The sequence below is a fragment of the Erythrolamprus reginae genome, chromosome 9 (genome assembly GCF_031021105.1).
Source record: "Erythrolamprus reginae isolate rEryReg1 chromosome 9, rEryReg1.hap1, whole genome shotgun sequence".
Lineage (NCBI taxonomy): Eukaryota > Metazoa > Chordata > Lepidosauria > Squamata > Dipsadidae > Erythrolamprus > Erythrolamprus reginae.
The window spans coordinates 29,979,376-29,997,308 of record NC_091958.1 but is presented as its reverse complement, the minus strand read 5'-3'; the positions used below and the strand labels follow the sequence as shown (position 1 = coordinate 29,997,308).

Here is a 17,933-nt window from a genome sequence, read left to right as displayed (position 1 = left end):
GAAGGAAGAGAGTGAGAGAGAGTGAGAGTGTTTTTTTCTCAAGGTGACACACCACCCGAGTTATGCTCGGTTTTTTGGCGAATTTTGACACACCAAGCTCAAAAGGTTGCCCATCACTGTACTAACTCGTCCTAATTATTTAAATAGATCTACTCCAAACATGACTAAGTCAGGGTCTAACTCAGCTGCCTTATCTTAATACTAAACAGGACACTGTTACATTTCAGACTATAGTTGTACAGATGCTGTTAAAATTGATGTGGCTTTCTGGAAGTATAGTTGTTCTCTGCTATTTAAAAGAAAATACAATAACATTGGGCCTTTTCAGAACAAGCATTTATTTTTAAAAGCTTCTTTATATTGTTGAGTTGTCTAGAACAATAATAAAACAGTCTTTAAAAATAAGTCTAATAATTTGAACATTCTATAGGCATTTATAGTTATTGACTTACCTCCTTGCAGCAAACAACGAGCAGCCAGTTTCAGCAGTCTAATTAGCACAAAAAAATTAAATTCTGCCTCTGCCTCTACCTGCCAGCAATTTGCCTCCTTGCAGCTTTAGTTTCACTTTCAGTTTTATCACAGAGGCCTACCTGCAGCCTGAATCAGCTGATGGTCGGGAAGCTGATAATCAGTTGCATGTTCTAATCAGCCTCTGTTCTGTTTCCTGCAAGGAGGCAAATGGCTGGGAGGCAAAGGCCAAAGGGTGGGGGGGCTGGGGGGGGTACATTCAGTGTATAAGACGCACCCAAGTTTTCACCCTCTTTTAAGTGGGGAGGAAATGTGTCTTATACTCCGAAAAATACAGTATCTTGATTGTTTCTCCTCCTCTTTACTTCTCCTTTCCCTTCTTTTTTCCCCTTCTTTTTTCCCCTTCTTCTTCTCTGCCACTCCTTCTCCCTCTCCATCATCATTCCTCCTTCATCTCCTCTGTAGTATTACTAGAGAAGAGCAACCAGGATGATTAGGGGACTGGAGACTAAGACATATGACAAGTGGTTGCAGAGCCTGGCTAGTCTAGTGAAAGAAGGACCAGGGGAGACATGATAGCAGTCTTACAATATTTGAGGGGTCAAGCTATTTTCCCAAGCACCTGAAGGCCAGACAAGGAATAATGGATGGAAGCTGACCAAGGAGAGATTCAACGTGAAATGAGGAGGAACTTTCTGACAAGTGAGAAGATTCAACAAACAGAACAGAAGTTGCGTTCAGAACTGGTGGGAGATTCATCACTGGAGGCTTTCAAGAAGAGATTGGACTGCCCTCTGTCCAAAATTGTGCAGGGTCTGCTGCTTGGGTGGGGTTGGACTAGATGACCTACAAGCTCCCTTCCAACAATCTGTTAATATTTTGGAAATCAGTGGGCACAATTTAATGGGGTCATGCTGGCTGCAGACAGGACTTTGAATGTCCTCTCTTCCTAATGCCCCAGTCTGATCCACCAAGGCGGGTTGTTACACAAATGAAATTTCCAATTCTTCTTTTTCTTCTTCTTGTCTCTAGCTGAACATTCTCAAGGAGATTCACCAGGATGAGCTGGGACGCATCTCTGAGGACCTAGAAGATGAACTGGGGGCTCGCTCTAGCATGGACAAGAAACTGGTGGAGTTACGGTCAGAGGTGAGGCTGAAGGGAAGAGTGGATTAGCTATTTGCTCATGGGCATCCTCTGAATGAACCTTTGACCCATTAAAGTTTAACAGCTGCTGAGGATGTTTTAGAACTTGTGCCAGAATTCTCAGGATCTGAGATCAAAGTGTTCATCTAGAACAGAATTACTCAATCTTTTGGGGTTGGCATCCTGGAGCAGAGAGGTGGAGGGGATTGTTTGATGGGAGGGGGTGCATGTGTGCAAGCACCTGTGATGTTCATGGTGACACGTGAGTGGCACCACAAATGCCCACGAGTATGAGTGGGGCCATGCGCATTGACATACATGCACCAGCCAGCCACTCATGCAGTCTAGTACTGATTAGGCCATGGTCCGGTAGTGGGTTGCCGCCCACAGATTTGGGGGCCCTGATCTAGAGCCTTAAACCTTTGACTTGGGATTTGACTTGGGGTTTGGAGGAGGAAATTGTTGGAAGTCTTTGAGTCCAGATTGCAGCAAGAGATTTTGCTGCCTAAATGTCAGAGCTGGAGACGATTGGACCAAAGTTCATGTAGACCAGGGGTCCCCAACCCTCTTCTACATGAACTGTGCAGAGGTAGCAGCAGAATCAGACAGTGAGAAGGCTAGAGAGGAACATGAGCCAGTTCTGGAGTCTGGAGAAGGCTCAGTGCCAGAGGCAGAGATCCAGCCCAGGCCATCTGGGGGTCTGTGCTGACTCCAAAGCCTCCAGGGGCTGACATGAGCGAAGCAGAGGAACAGGGGGAGCCTGTTCTCAATCTGTGCATATGCATAGCTGCCAGAAGGCAAGAACGGTTGTGGAGGATAAGGACTACTCGGGAGAAAGGCTTGGAGGTAATTGACCCCTGCCATAGGCAACATAAGTGGAGCACACGGAAGGACTCGTCTTGCTAATTGGTCTTTGGAAGCTTGTCAAGGAGGATCAAGGTTCATGTACTTATCTGCCTTTCCCCAAAAGACTGTTGTCGGACTTGTTATCATTGTTTGGGACTTATTACGGCTGGGAATGTAAATAATTCACAGCCATTAAAATAAAAGAGGTTTTTTGGACAACATTTGTGTCATATTATTTGAACAGGAAGCCTACCTAGGTCAGAACACCGATCTGCAGCATGTCAGAAACCAGGTTGCACAAGCAAGCAAAGCCCCATCCACGGGATGCAGACAGCACACGAAACCACATCCCCACCTCTCTCCACAGAATCGGTCCCTGGTACCCAAAAGGTTAGGGCCCACTGATGTAGACCATAGATGGACAACCCTTGTTAATTAATCAGGTGCAACTACTTCTTTCTTCCCAGAGGCTATTAGCTGTCCTCTCCACTCTCAGTCTTGATCTTACACCTGTAAAACACATCAACAAGTAAGCCCTGTTGTTGTGGTTCAGCCTGGGACCCCTCCGGGAATGGCTGATTTGCTGTCGGTGTCCGGCTCAGAGGATGAGGACCAGGAGGGGCAGACTGATGAAGAAGCTGAATCCCAGGCTGAAGATGAAGGACAGCCAGAGTTCCACCAGGGGGAGCTCTCCCCAGCAAGCAGCCTGGATTCCCTGGGGGAAGATGCTAGTGACTTCATAGATATGCGACAGAGGAGAGCTAACGAGAGAAGAACGCAATTGGCCAGATATTTCCAGCATTAGGGGTCGCAGCTGGGTTTGGGTGTGGTGCTTGGGAAAGGATAAAAGGCGGCCCCACCCTTCCTGGCTTGTGGAGTTTTATCTTGGAGATTCGTGAGACCTGTTTGTGAACTTTGGTGGCTACAATCCTGGTTTGTGCCTTGGACTCTTGAAACCTTGGGGGGGTGTGCCAGCAAGAAGCTTTTGGAATTGACTGGACATCAGGACCCTGTTGTAAAGTATTGTAACCTGTCTGCTGTGAAGACAGGTTTTCCTTTGTGCTTATTTTTTCCTGCTATAAATTACTTTTGGATTTTACCAGAGTGTCTGGCTGTTTTTCAGTGGGTGTGGAGGTCTGGGAAAACCCAGACAGAACAGAATAAAACTCCACCAACCACCAGACACCTGGTGCTCATTTTGGAGGGGTGGTTTGGTTGTTTTGTTCCTTGCTTTTTGCTGCTGGTTCCTGGTTGGACATCTTTTGTTTTTCGGCTTCCTGTTCTTGCCTGTCACCATGGATGTTGCTGCAGCTGACATGCAGGCTGTCTTTGCAGAGTTGCGAGGGGACATTGCTCACTTGACCCAGACAGTCTTGTTCTTACAACGTCAAGTGGAGGTTTTGTCCCAGGCGGCCCCACCCCAGGCGGCACCTGTGGTACCACCTCCAGCACCTGTGCCCAGAAGGAAATGTTTTGTGGCGATGCCGGAAAAGTTCTGGGGGGACCGGCGGCTGTTTTCTGCGTTCCAGAGCCAGGTGCAGCTTTTTATCAACGCGCAGATGGTGCACTTCCCAGGGGATGACCACAAGGTGGCGTTTCTGTGCAGTTTATTGGCTGGCCCTGCAGCGTCGTGGGTGGCACCGTACCTGACCCGGGATGATCCGCTACTCCAGGACTACAATGCTTTTTGTGACTTGCTGCGTCACCAATTTGCGGACCCGGTGCAGGAACAAACGGCCACGCGGGCGCTGAAGCAATTACGCCAGGGTTCGCGCCCCCTGGTGGACTATATGGCTGACTTTAGGTCTCTGGCCGGGCACGTTCAGTGGAATGAGGCTGCCCTGATCGAGGCCTTTCAAGATGGACTATCCGACACGATGTTGGACGCCTTAGTGCATGAGGTGATGCCCGGCACGTTGGACGGTTTGGAGCGGCATTGCTTGGCAATAGAGGCCAGGCTGTTGGCCAGGGAAGTCCGTCGAGCGGGACGGTCCAACCCCCGTGCGTCAGGCGTCCCGCCGACACCTGTTTCGCGGTGGGGGTTGCCAACCGTAAGCACCCCGGCTCCGGTCCCTGCGCCCCGACGTTTTTCACCAGCGCTGCCTCCACGCTTGATGGATCGTGTTGCTGCCGGAGAGCCGATGGACGTAAGTTACGCCCGACCCCGACAGACCCCGGAGGAACGAGGGCGTCGGCGGGCAGCTGGGTTGTGCTTCTATTGTGGGGCCCCGGGACATTTTGCTGTTGTTTGTCCCCACAAGAGGCGGAGCACCGTGGCTGCCGTCGTTCCTGTACCCTACAGCCCTCCCGTGCTTCCCATGGCGTCCCCTGTGCAGTTACAGGAGACAACCCCTGGTGTCCCCGTTCCTGCCCTGAACTCTCCGATGGCGGGGCCTTCGTCTGGATGTCCCCCGTCGCCGGAACGATCGGGAAACGAGGGGGGCCCGGCTTGGTGGCAACACTAGGTCGGGCGGGGATCCCATTTTCGTCTGACTCCACGACTCCCGAATTCGGACCGTCTCGACATTTGACGCTTGCGGTGACCTTGCATATCGCGCAACGGACTCGGACTTACCCCGCGTTGGCCCTCGTGGATTCGGGGGCGACGACAAACTTCTTAGACGAAGCCTTTGCCCAACGTCATTCCTTGCCCCTTTGTCCTGTTACCCCGCCATTAACTGTGGAGACTATCGATGGGCGGGTTTTGTTGGCTGGTCCCATCCGTTTCCAGACCCTGCCGGTGCGGATGTGCATCGGAACTCATGAGGAGGCCCTACAGTTTTATGTTACCAAGGGGCTTCATTTTCCCCTCGTGTTGGGGTTGTCATGGCTGCGTGCACATGATCCACAGGTGGTGTGGTCTCAGAACTTGGTCACCTTCTCCAGTTTGCAGTGCGTGGACCATCACCGACATGTGTGCGCAGCCCAAGGCCCAGTAGTTCCCGCGATTCAATTACCCCGTTGCCTCGAGGAATTCGCCGATGTGTTCAACGAAAAGGAGGTGGATCGGCTACCACCACATCGGACGTATGACTGTGCCATTGACCTGCTTCCTGACGCCAAGCTCCCGGCTGGTCGTTTGTATTCCATGTCCGAGCCGGAGCTTGTGGCGCTCAAGGAGTTTGTGGAAAAGAATCTGGCCAAGGGATTTATTCGGCCATCCAAGTCCCCTTTGTCTGCCCCTGTTTTGTTCGTGAAAAAGAAAACAGGCGATCTTCGCCTCTGCTGTGACTATCGCCGCCTTAACGCCATCACAGTGCGGAATAGGTACCCCTTGCCCTTGATCCCTGAACTCATGGACCGGTTGCGGACGGCAACGGTATTCACCAAAATCGATTTGCGCAGTGCGTATAATTTGGTCCGGATGCGGGCCGGGGATGAGTGGAAGACAGCGTTTGGCACGCGTTACGGCCACTTTGAATATACAGTGATGCCATTTGGCCTCACCAACGCCCCGGCCGTGTTTCAACATCTGATGAACGACGTGTTCCGGGACATGTTGGACCATTTTGTGGTGATTTACCTTGATGACATTTTAGTGTATTCCCCGAACCATGCCTTGCATTTGACCCATTTGCGCCGGGTCCTGCTCCGGTTGCGGGAGCAGCAGTTGTATGCCAAGCTGGAGAAGTGCCAATTCTTCCAGACTACCGTCGAATTCCTGGGGCACATTTTATCTCCAGGTGGCATTTCCATGGACCCGAACAAAGTGGCCGCACTTCAGTCTTGGCAACCTCCACGACGGGTGAAAGACGTACAACGTCTTTTGGGGTTTGCAAACTACTATCGGGCTTTTGTTCCGGGGTATGCCACGTTAACCACGCCCTTGACTCGGTTGTTACAGAAACAAGTCCCATTTGGTTGGGGGGAGGCGGAACAGCGGGCTTTTGATGCCCTGAAAGCGGCGTTCATGGCGGAACCGCTTCTGCGCCATCCTGATCCCGCTCAGCCGTTTGTGTTAGAAACCGACGCTTCAGATGTAGCGGTTGGCGCAGTGCTTCTCCAAGCCCATCGGCCCGGTGACATGTTGTTTCCGTGTGCCTACTTCTCCCGGAAGCTGTCTCCCTCGGAAAGGAACTATACTATTTGGGAGAAGGAACTTTTAGCGGTGAAGGCCGCCTTTGAGCATTGGCGGCATTACCTGGAGGGGGCCCGTCATCAAATCGAGGTACGGACGGATCACCGGAACCTTGAGTATTTGCAGACGGCCCGGAAATTAAACCAGAGACAGATTCGCTGGTCTTTCTTTTTCGCGCGGTTCAATTTCCGCATCAGGTACACTCCCAGTGCCCAGAACCCCCGAGCGGATGCCTTGTCGCGCAAGCCAGAATACACGCACCCGAAAGAGCTGGCTCCTCTGCAGACAGTGTTACCCCCTGCAGCGTTGGCTGCCACTCAGGACCCAGTGGACTTGCGTCACCGTTTACGGGAGGCGCAGCGTGGGGATGGGTTTGTAGCGCAGAGAGTGCGGGAGTTAACACCCAATTCCCCATGGACGTTTCAAGACGGGCTGCTTCGGTACCGGGGGCAGCTGTATGTTCCCGCCGGCCCAGTGAGAGGGTTGATCATGACTGTCCAGTGGCGGGGCATTTTGGGCTGTTTAAAACATTGGAGCTAGTCTCTCGGACATTCTGGTGGCCACGCCTCCAAGATGATGTGCGTTCCTATGTGGCCACCTGTGTCCAGTGTCGTACGGCCAAGGGGGTGACTGGAGCCCCACCGGGATTACTGCGACCTTTACCCACGCCTGAGAGACCCTGGGGTGCCGTGTCCATTGACTTTGTCACTCATTTGCCTTCCTCTGCTCGCTTCACGGTAGTCATGGTGGTGATGGACATGCTCACCAAGATGGTGCATTTTGTCCCTTGCACTAGGGTGCCCACTGCCCAACTCACGGCTCAAATGTTTATTAGTCACGTGTTTCGGTTACATGGGCTTCCGGATCGAGTGGTCTCTGATAGGGGCACACAGTTCACAGCCCGGTTTTGGCGGGAATTGATGTCGGCCCTGAATGTGTCCGTGTGCCTCGCCTCGACGCAGCACCCCCAGACCGATGGCGGTACAGAAAAAGTGATCGGGATCTTGGAACAATACCTGCGGTGTGTCGTGGCGGATCGCCAGACGGATTGGTCCCGGTTTATCCCTGTCGCGGAGTTCGCGTTCAACAATTCCCGTCACTCATCGACCCGGCTCACGCCCTTTTTCGCAAACTATGGATTTCACCCTCGCTTCTTTCCCTTGACCCTCCTAGATTCCCCGGTGCCTGCTGCTGAGGACTTTCTCTCAGAGCTGCAGGCGGTTCACGAGATGGTGAAGAGATACCTGAATAAAGCCAAGGAGGACTACAAGAGGGTGGCTGATCGCTCCAGGCGGGATGTGCCCCCCTTGGTGGTGGGGGATCAGGTGTGGTTGTCCACAAAATATGTAGCCTCTGAACTACCCCGGCACAAACTAGATCCCCGGTTTCTGGGTCCTTTTCCCGTTGAGCGGGTGATTAATCCGGTAGCTTACCGGCTCACCCTGCCGGACAATTTGCGGGTTCACCCTGTGTTTCACCGTTCGCTGCTAGTCCCTGTCCCTCCCGATTGTCCGCTCCGTCCCCATGTTCCCGTGTTTCCTGCCCCGTGTGTTCGTGATCACCTCCCTGAAGCTATGGTACATGACATTGTGGATTCCCGTTGGGTGGATGGGTGTTTCCAGTACAAGGTGCAATGGGTAGAGGGGGATCCGGATGATTGCTCCTGGGTGGAAGCGGCGTTGTTGGACGCTTCCGATCTTCTTCGGGCTTTTCACGCCCAGTTCCCTCAGAAACCGCGTCCTCTCCGCTGGCAGGTGGGGAGGGGCCTTCCGCGGGGGGATGGTGTTGTGGTTCAGCCTGGGACCCCTCCGGGAATGGCTGATTTGCTGTCGGTGTCCGGCTCAGAGGATGAGGACCAGGAGGGGCAGACTGATGAAGAAGCTGAATCCCAGGCTGAAGATGAAGGACAGCCAGAGTTCCACCAGGGGGAGCTCTCCCCAGCAAGCAGCCTGGATTCCCTGGGGGAAGATGCTAGTGACTTCATAGATATGCGACAGAGGAGAGCTAACGAGAGAAGAACGCAATTGGCCAGATATTTCCAGCATTAGGGGTCGCAGCTGGGTTTGGGTGTGGTGCTTGGGAAAGGATAAAAGGCGGCCCCACCCTTCCTGGCTTGTGGAGTTTTATCTTGGAGATTCGTGAGACCTGTTTGTGAACTTTGGTGGCTACAATCCTGGTTTGTGCCTTGGACTCTTGAAACCTTGGGGGGGGGGGTGCCAGCAAGAAGCTTTTGGAATTGACTGGACATCAGGACCCTGTTGTAAAGTATTGTAACCTGTCTGCTGTGAAGACAGGTTTTCCTTTGTGCTTATTTTTTCCTGCTATAAATTACTTTTGGATTTTACCAGAGTGTCTGGCTGTTTTTCAGTGGGTGTGGAGGTCTGGGAAAACCCAGACAGAACACCCTGTATGGGTTAAAATTGTTGTGTTTGCTCAACAAAGCTAAGCATTATTCAATTAATTAAAATTAACCAAGGTTAGCATGTGCTGAGAATGTAGCTTATCTTTGTTAAAGTATGAACAGAGTAATCCTTGTTTATGAAGGTTGTGCACACCAGAAAAATGTTTAGATTGAGATTAATTGTGAATAACTACTCAGCCACAAACAGATATACTAACTTGAATTAAAGTTTACTTTGAGAAATAACATCTTCAGATAAGCAGTTTAAAGACATACGCATAATAAGTCAGAGTAACAATCCAAATATTACCAAGTACAGTCTTTCTTACCAGTTGCCTTTATCATAATCAGCAAACAAAGATATCAAGCCTAAACACATTTTAGCTATAATACATGACTACAATACAGAGAGATTGCAGAGAAAATGCAGAGCAAACCTAACAGTGAGTAGCTATTAACATGAGTAGTCAGACAAAGAGAAAGGAGAGAGTGACTCAGACAAATAAGCTATAAACTCTAGCTCCCTCTTGTGGCAGTCTGCAACACCTGCCGCCAATATATTTGCCAACCCAACAGTTATGGACAGAGTCCTAACAATCTTGGTTCAATACACTGGGCCAATATAAGCACCAATGTTGTATCTATCTGGCCATTGTGGGCAGCCATATGATTCAGGGCTACCTTCGTTAAGCGTTCTATAGATCAATATTAAGGCATTAATCCAATTCAGTGCAGTATTTGCAGGCTGGCAAAAGTCTACAAACGTTCAAAGTCAATCAGAATAGAGCTGAAAAGGACCTTGGAGAGAATCTTAATTAACCAAACAGAAGGACTTCAATTACCTAAAGTCAACATAAACTTAAACAATTATTTCCTTAAGCTTAATCAAGAGAGGTGAGTTGTCTGTGTCCAGCACGTAGCTTCTTTAATCCAATCATGGTTGGTTTGACCTTTGTTGTTAGCCAGACAAGCATGTAACATTTTCCTTAGATATATAAGGTATATTTTTATACGTTAAATAATACAGAATAATGAAATGTTTTATAGCAAGATTGGTTTTCCGTATCATTACAATAACTGGTAAATACCCATATCCTCTGCTCAAACAGGAGATCCTACACCTTTTTTGGTTTGTGTGCCAAATGTGTGTGTGTGTGTGTGTGCTAGCATGCGTGCACATGCCCACATCCCTTCCCTCCCCCCTACATGCATGCGCACACACAGCCCCATGCTGCCCCTATGCATGTGCACAATACCTGTCCCTGCGCATGCGCCTGGACCTCACTGAAGCCTGAGATGGTGAAAAAACAGCCAAACTGAAAATTTGGGGGAACGGACTTCCAGTTTGCCCATTTGTGCTATTTTCCGCACTCCGGAACCTCCAGGGAAGCTTCCTGAAGCCCCAGACTAAGAAAAAGAGCACCATGGGAAAACTGGAAGTCCATTTTTCTGAACTGTCAGTTTCCCCATTGGGCTGGTTTTCGCATCTGGTGGGCAAAACGGCCTTTCCCAACTGGGAGTTGAAGTCCACAAGTCTTAAAGTTGCTAAGTTTGGGGACCTCTGGCCCTAGTCCAATGATGGCAAACCTATGGCATGGGCGCCACAGGTGGCACGCAGAGCCATATTTGCTGACACATTGCTCTAGCTCAGCTCCAGGGTGCATGTGTGCGCTGGCCAGCTGATTTTTGGCTCGCACAGAAGCTCTGGAAGAGCATTTTTAACTTCCAGAGAGCCTCCAGGGGGACGGGGGATGGCGTTTTTACTCTCCTCCAGCTCCAGGGAAGCCTTTGGTGCCTGGGGAGGGCGAGACATGAGCCTACTGGGCTCACCAAGTTGAGTAACAGGCTGTTTCCGGCCTCCAGAGGGCCTCCAGGGGTGGGGGAAGCTGTTTTTGCCCTCCCCACACATTGAATTATGGGTGTGAACATGTACACACGCTCTTTCAGCACCTGAGGAAAAAAAGATTCACCATCACTGGCCTAGTCTCTTCTTAAAACCAGCTGTTCCACTGGTTAATTGTCCTCACTGTTAGGAAGTTTCTCCTCAATTCCAGGTTGCTTCTCTTCTTGATTAGTTTCCATCCATCGTTTCTTGTCCTGCCCCTCTGGTACTTTGGAGAATAAGTTGACCCCTTCTTCTTTGTAGCAGGAACTCAAATATTGGAACCCTGCTATCATGTGTCCACCCCCCCGGGGTCCCTCTTTTTTCTGACTCCTACCCACCTTTTTGCTGACTCCTACCCACCTCTTTCTCCCCATGCCAAAGATGGAGCGCCTCCAGGCCGAGAACGCAGCCGAGTGGGGCAAGCGAGAACGGCTGGAAACGGAGAAGCTGAATCTGGAACGGGAGAATAAGAAGCTGAAGGCCCAGATCGAAGACCTGGAGGAGATCCTGGCTCGGAAGCGGAGGCAAACCACTTGCGCTCTTGACACAGATTTCAAGACCATCCAAGTGGAACTCTTTGAGAAGAATAAGGTAATTGGGGTTCCAATTTCGGTGGGGAAGGAAGACCCTCTCCGCTCTGGAACCGGGACTTTGGATTTTGGATAGTACAAGTCAGGCGGGGGATTGCTACTTACTGCCGCTACCAGTAATGGGCTACTGCACCCACCGTGCAGGGGACGACACAGTGGGGGTAGTAACAGTGCACTATTTATTGAATATTTAATAGGGTTTTTTATTATCCTTCCTTCTCTAGTCCCTTAGTATAATCCTTAATTACTTTTAAAATAGGAAATAATTAAATCGTATGTTTTTACCCATAAGCAATTTAATCATTTAAATCATTATCTAGAACCGAACTTTTATAGCAATTAAAGAAAATTGAGCTACTTGCCTAATCTGTTATCATATTGAACCTTATGGGTTGCGTACAAAACCTTAAAATGTGACTGCTCCTCAACAAATAATGCTATCTGTCATTTATCCTTTTGGTGGCTATTCAAATAATGGGACTTCATCAACTGAAAAAGAGTCCAAGCACCTACTTGAAAACTTATCTTGGATAAGCCCCTCCCACCCAGTCAAATGACCTTTACACCACCCCCGGTCACATGATTGCCAAGCCACTCCCACCCAGTCACATGATTGCCAAGCCGCTCCCACCTGGTCACATGGTTGACAAGCCACTCCTACCCAGTCACATGACCATCAAGCCACACCCATAAAACAAGCTGCGCCTACAGTGTGGCAGTAAAAATTTTGGCAGCCCATCACTGGCCACTACCAGTGCAATGCACGTGCAGCTCCATGTCCAGTGTGCAGCATGTGCATCTCAGCGAGATTTTGCTTCTGAGCATGTACAGGAAGCAAAACCTCACAAGAGAACATGCGCAAGAAAGAGATTTCAGCAATTCTTTTGCTTCTGCGCATGCAAGGAAGCAAAAAATTGCCAAAATCTCTCCTGCGCACACACATCCCCTTGCGGGATTTTGCTTCCTGTGCAGCTCCATTTTCGCTCCCAGTGCGCAGTGTGGCCCGTACTAGGTAGCAGCCCAATACTGGGACAGGTAGTCCTCGGCTGACAGATGTCCATTTAGTGACCAATGGCACTGAAAACAGCACCCAAGGAGGGTTTTTCACACTTAGCGACTTTTGCATGGACTAGATCAGTGTTTCCCAACCTTTTTGGAGCCACGGCACATTTTTCATATTTTCAAAATCCTGGGGAACATTGGGGGGGGGGGGGGGGGCGCTAAAAAAAGTTTGGCTAAAAAAAATCTCTCTTCCTCCCTTTCGCTCTATTTCTCTCTCCCTCTTTCTCTCTCTTCCTTCCTTTCTCTCTCCATCCCTCTTTCTTTTTCTCTTCCTTCCTTCTTCTCTTTCTGTCTCCTCCTTCCTCTCTCATCTCTCTTTCCTTCCTCTCCCTCCCTTTCTCTCTTTCCTTTCTCTCCCTTTCTGTCTATCCTTTCTATCTCTCACCCCTTCTCCCTCTTTCATTCCCTTTCTCTCCCTCCCTTTCTCTCTCATTCCTTTCTCTCCCTCTTTCCTTTCTATCTCTCTTTCTTTTTCTCCCTCCTTCATATCTTCTTTCTCTCCCCCCTTCCTCCCTCTTTCCTTTCTCCCCCTCCCTTTCTCTTCCTTTTTCTCTATCCTTTCTACTTCTTACTCTTTCTTTCTCTCCCTCCTTCATTCAATTTTCTCTCCCTCCCTTTCTCTCTCTTTCCTTTCTCTCCCTCCCTTGTTCTCCCCTGGGGCTGCCTGTGCCTGCCCTGCACCACCCAACACGGACGGACAGCCCCCGGTCGTCGGTTCGTCGCCCCCCCCCCCACACAGAGGGAGATCAGCCACTGGAGGGAAATCGGGCTGGCGGGGGCGGCGAATCCACCTCCCCACTCGGGTGGAGGGAGATCGGGCTGGCGAGGGCGGTGGATCCGCGTCCCCAGCCACTAGAGGGAAATCGGGCTGGCGGGGGCGGCGAATCCACTTCCCCACTCGGGTGGAGGGAGATCGGGCTGGCGAGGGCGGTGGATCCGCATCCCCAGCCACTGGAGGGAAATCGGGCTGGCGGGGGCGGCGAATCCACCTCCCCACTCGGGTGGAGGGAGATCGGGCTGGCGAGGGCGGTGGATCCGCGTCCCCAGCCGCGCGGAGGGAAATCGGGCAGGCGGGCGGGTGGCCGCGGCTCCCTGTGCGCCCCTGGAAAAGGGTGCGCGGGGGGGCATTTTGGGGTGCGTTGGCAGCCTGTTTCCGCTGCCAGTGCCCTTCCACCGGGCCGCAAAGGACACTTGCCGCCGACGCCATTGAAGGCGGGAAAAAGCCACGAAGAATGAAGCTCTCTTTCTTCCTGCCTTCCTTCTTTGGGGCGCAGCAGGAGAGCGCCAGAAACCGCGGCATCGGGCAGGAGCCGGGAGGTCGGAGGCACCGGCAGCTCCCCGCCCAGCTGTCGCTGTCGCGGCACACCTGGCTGTGTCTCGCGGCACACTAGTGTGCCGCGGCACACCGGTTGGGAAACGCTGGACTAGATGACCTACAAACTCCCTTCCACCTATCTGTTAATCTGTTAAAAGAGGTATCGTGCTGCCTTTTGCAATTGAGGGATGGTAAATTTTTTAGTGCCAATCGCATTCCAATTGTGCTCCAATGTTCCTAGTGTAATGGTTGATCACCTAGTCAGTCAGAAGTTTAGACTGGATTTGGTGTTTTTATCCGCCTACTCCGTCCTTTCCAAGGGCTTGAGATAGGCAGATGTGGTTGTTTGATGGTGTTCGAGGTCTTGTTGGAAGAAATACCCATCTGATCCAGTTCCAAGCTGGGAGAAAGACACTGGAAATGTGAAGGTTGATTGGAAAGATGGTTTAATGAAGCAGAATCACATGGATTCTAGGTAGCTGACTACATGGAGTTGAGAGTGAGGGGTATTTATGCCTTCTCTTGGGCTTGGCACTTGAGCTTCCTGTTTCTGTGCAAGAACATGCATTCTATTGGCTGTTGTGATAGCTGGCTCTATGGGTTGTCTGAGCTCGGTTTGGTTGAAGTCTGGAGGGTGATGCAATGTCCTGAGGAGGTTGTGCAATGTGGTGAGCTCTGCTGCTAGATGGTAGAAGGATAACACTATTATGTCCTGAAGGGCCATGTCTTAATCCCATCCTTCTGGAGATGAAAGTCTTTCATTTTGTAGATAGGGTGGCCCAGTCTTTCTCAATGGGCAAAAAAAAAATCTGCTGGGGCTATTAGGGTAAGAAAGGTAGGAGCTGTCTCTTTCTGTCTCCAAGAGCATGTTTCTCCCTTCCTCTTTAAGGGAACTAATATTCTGCCTTTTTAATATTTCCTAAAATATTTCATTCTGGGATGGGATGGCTTCCCACATTGTCATCGCAGGATGTGAGCTTTTCCTAGCAAAGATACCATTTGTAACTGACTGATGGGGATTTTGTCAACGTGATGATAATAAGAATAGAATAGAATAGAATAGAATAACAGAGTTAGAAGGGACCTTGGGGGTCTCGTAATCCAACCCCCTGCTTAAGCAGGAAACCCAACACCACTTCAGACAAGTGGTTATCAACATCTTCTGAAAATCTTCCAGTGTTGGAGCATTCACAGCTGCTTCTTGTCCTACCCTCAGGTGCTTTGGATAATAGTTTGACTCTTTGTAGCAACCCTGAGATATTGGAATGCTGCCATCATATCTCCCCTAGTCCTTCTATTCCTTAAACTAGCCATGCTCAGTTCCTGCAACCGTTCTTCATATGTTTTAGCCTCCAGTCCCCTAATCATCTTTATTGCTCTTATCTGCACTTTTTCTAGAGTCTCAACATCATTTTTACATTGTGGTGACAAAAACTGAATGCAATATTCCAAGTGTGGCCTTACCGAGTCATTATAAAGTGGTATTAACACTTCACGTGATCCTGATTCTATCCCTTTGTTAATGCAGCCTAGAATTGTGTTGGCTTTTTTGGAAGCTGCTACATACTGCTGGCTCATACTTAAATGGTTGTCCACTAGGACTCCAAGATCCCTCTCTCATTGAGCTGATATATTAATTTTTTATTATGATGATGAAACATTTGCAGTTATAAATAATTCTGTAATCCAAGCAAAGAAATTTGTATATGTAGGTTTTTAAAAAAGGAAAAAAACCATCAAAGTCAGAATCAGCTCCTGATAACTACCCAGACATGGGCATATGGGTTTCTTGTCCATACAACAATCTCTGCCTTTTCTTCTCCCAGTTTCTCCCTTCCCAGTCTAGCCAAATCCTGGTGGTCTCCTATCCAACTCGTAAAGAGGTTCAGCTTTGCTTGTTTGTTTCTATGATCCAGGTTTTTCCTCCCCTAATTATGAGGGCCACAAGTCATAAGTGCGATTGTTCCCATTTCAGGCAAAAAAAAAAATCTATACAGGGTTTCCATTCAGCAATAAACATAATTATCTTTTCTTTTAATCAACCAAGTTAATTTGGCCATCCCTGCAAGTTGCATTAAATTCCCAACCATCCCTCCATTTGTGGGTGAAACATTTTCCCACTTTTGGGTGGTCACAACTTTCCCCTCCCCAAAAATATGTTAATTTTTATTTAAGGATTTGAAAAATATAAACGGGGAAAAAAGAACCTCATTTAGAAGAGACAAGTGAATGATGCTTAAAAGTGCTTTTCCAACTCTCAACAGCAGGGGGCAGTCAAACTTTACTATTGGGGGGGGGAAGTATTTTTATTTTTCAATTACTGTGTCTTGCAAAAGCAGACTTATTTGTGGTACAATGAATGCTGTTCATCACCACACCCAGACAGGGGTTGGCACTCCTGGCGCTCTGCGTCTCCGGCATGGGCACGCTTCCATGTGAGATTTTGCTTCTGCGCATGTGCAGGAAGCAGGATCTTGTAAGGGAAGAGCACACGCACGAGATTTTAGCAGCTTTTCCTTCCACGCATGCCCAGAAGCAAAAGATCACATGCGCAGAAGTAAAATACAGCTTGGAAGCATGTGCGCGCACACCAGAGACATGGATCAGCACACACAGCTCAATTTTTGCTACTGGTGCCTCGACCGTACCGGTAGGAACCGGCTACTGACCACACCCAATCTAGTGAAATGGCACAGCTTCAACCTTAAACTGTTTCCCATGGGCCTCACATCATTCCTGAGAGATCCATAAAAGGGGAGGGGCATAAGCACACCAGCATGCCGGCTGTCCTGTTCTACTCTTCCCATTTATTTGTATTCTTTTGCTTCATTCGTGTCCATGTTCATATTTATACCTGCTATCTTGTACAACAGAGATCTTCAAACTTGGCAACTTTAAGCCTTGTGGACTTATTATTATTATTATTTATTAGACTTGTATGCCGCCCCTCTCCGAGGACCCGGAGCGGCTCACAACATGCAACACAAAATAATGTGTATACCAATCTAATAGTTAAAACAGTAAGCTAGAAATCCCCTTATGTTAAAAAACAGTCAGTCTACTCAGTCATTTCCACAGATAACATTTAACGGTCAGAGAAGAAGGGGGCATAGTCTAGCTGCCTCATGCCTGGCGACATAGATGGGTCTTAAGGGTCTTGCAAAACGCAAGGAGGATGGGGGCAGTGTGAATCTCTGGAGGGGGCTGATTCCAGAGGGCCGGAGCCACCACAGAGAAGGCTCTTCTCCTAGGCCCCACCAGATGACATTGTCTGGTGGATGGTACCTGGAGAAGGCCGACTCTGTGGGACCTGACCGGCTGCTGGGATTTGTGCAGCAGGAGGCCACAAGGCTTAAATTAGATTAGATTAGATTTATTGGATTTATATGCCGCCCCTCTCCGCAAACTCGGGGCGGCTCACAACAAGGTAAAAAAATACATAATAACAAATCCAATACCCACCAATCCAATTACAATTTTAAGCTAAAAAATTCATAAAAAACAACCCCAGAATATTAAAAAACAAGCACACAATCAATCTAACACCAAAACAACATGGGCAAGGGGGAGATGTTTCATTTCCCCCATGCCTGACAGCAGAGGTGGGTTTTAAGGAGTTTGCGAAAGGCAAGGAGGGTGGGGGCAATCCTAATCTCAGGGGGGAGCTGGTTCCAGAGGGTCGGAGCCGCCACAGAGAAGGCTCTTCCCCTGGGTCCCGCCAGACGACATTGTTTAGTCGGCAGGACTCGGAGAAGGCCAACTCTGTGGGACCGAACCGGTCGCTGGGATTCGTGCGGCAGAAGGCGGTCCCGGAGATATTCTGGTCCAGTGCCAAAAAGGGCTTTATAGGTCATAACCAACACTTTGAATTGTGACCGGAAACTGATCGGCAACCAATGCAGACTGCGGAGTGTTGGAGTGATATGGGCATACTTAGAGGAGCCCATGATTGCTCTCGCAGCTGCATTCTGCACGATCTGAAGTTTCCGAACACTTTTCAAAGGTAGCCCCATGTAGAGAGCGTTGCAGTAGTTCACTTTGTTCACTTAAAGTTCACGGTCACTTTGTCCAGTGCCATTGTAGCTTTGAATGGTCACTAAGCAAACTCTTCGTAAGTCGAAGTCTACTTGTACAGTCAC

At 49.5% G+C, this 17,933-nt stretch overlaps 1 protein-coding gene across 3 annotated transcripts in view; it reads left to right on the top strand.

The window, feature by feature from the left end:
* CCDC102A (coiled-coil domain containing 102A) overlaps positions 1–17,933 on the top strand; it is a 60,947-nt gene that overhangs the window by 29,629 nt on the left and 13,385 nt on the right. For all 3 annotated transcript variants that reach the window (XM_070760744.1, XM_070760743.1, XM_070760745.1), the window contains exons 4-5: positions 1,504–1,620; positions 11,209–11,418. In XM_070760744.1, the coding sequence (XP_070616845.1) occupies positions 1,504–1,620; positions 11,209–11,418 (327 nt within the window). The remainder of the gene's footprint in view (positions 1–1,503; positions 1,621–11,208; positions 11,419–17,933) is intronic.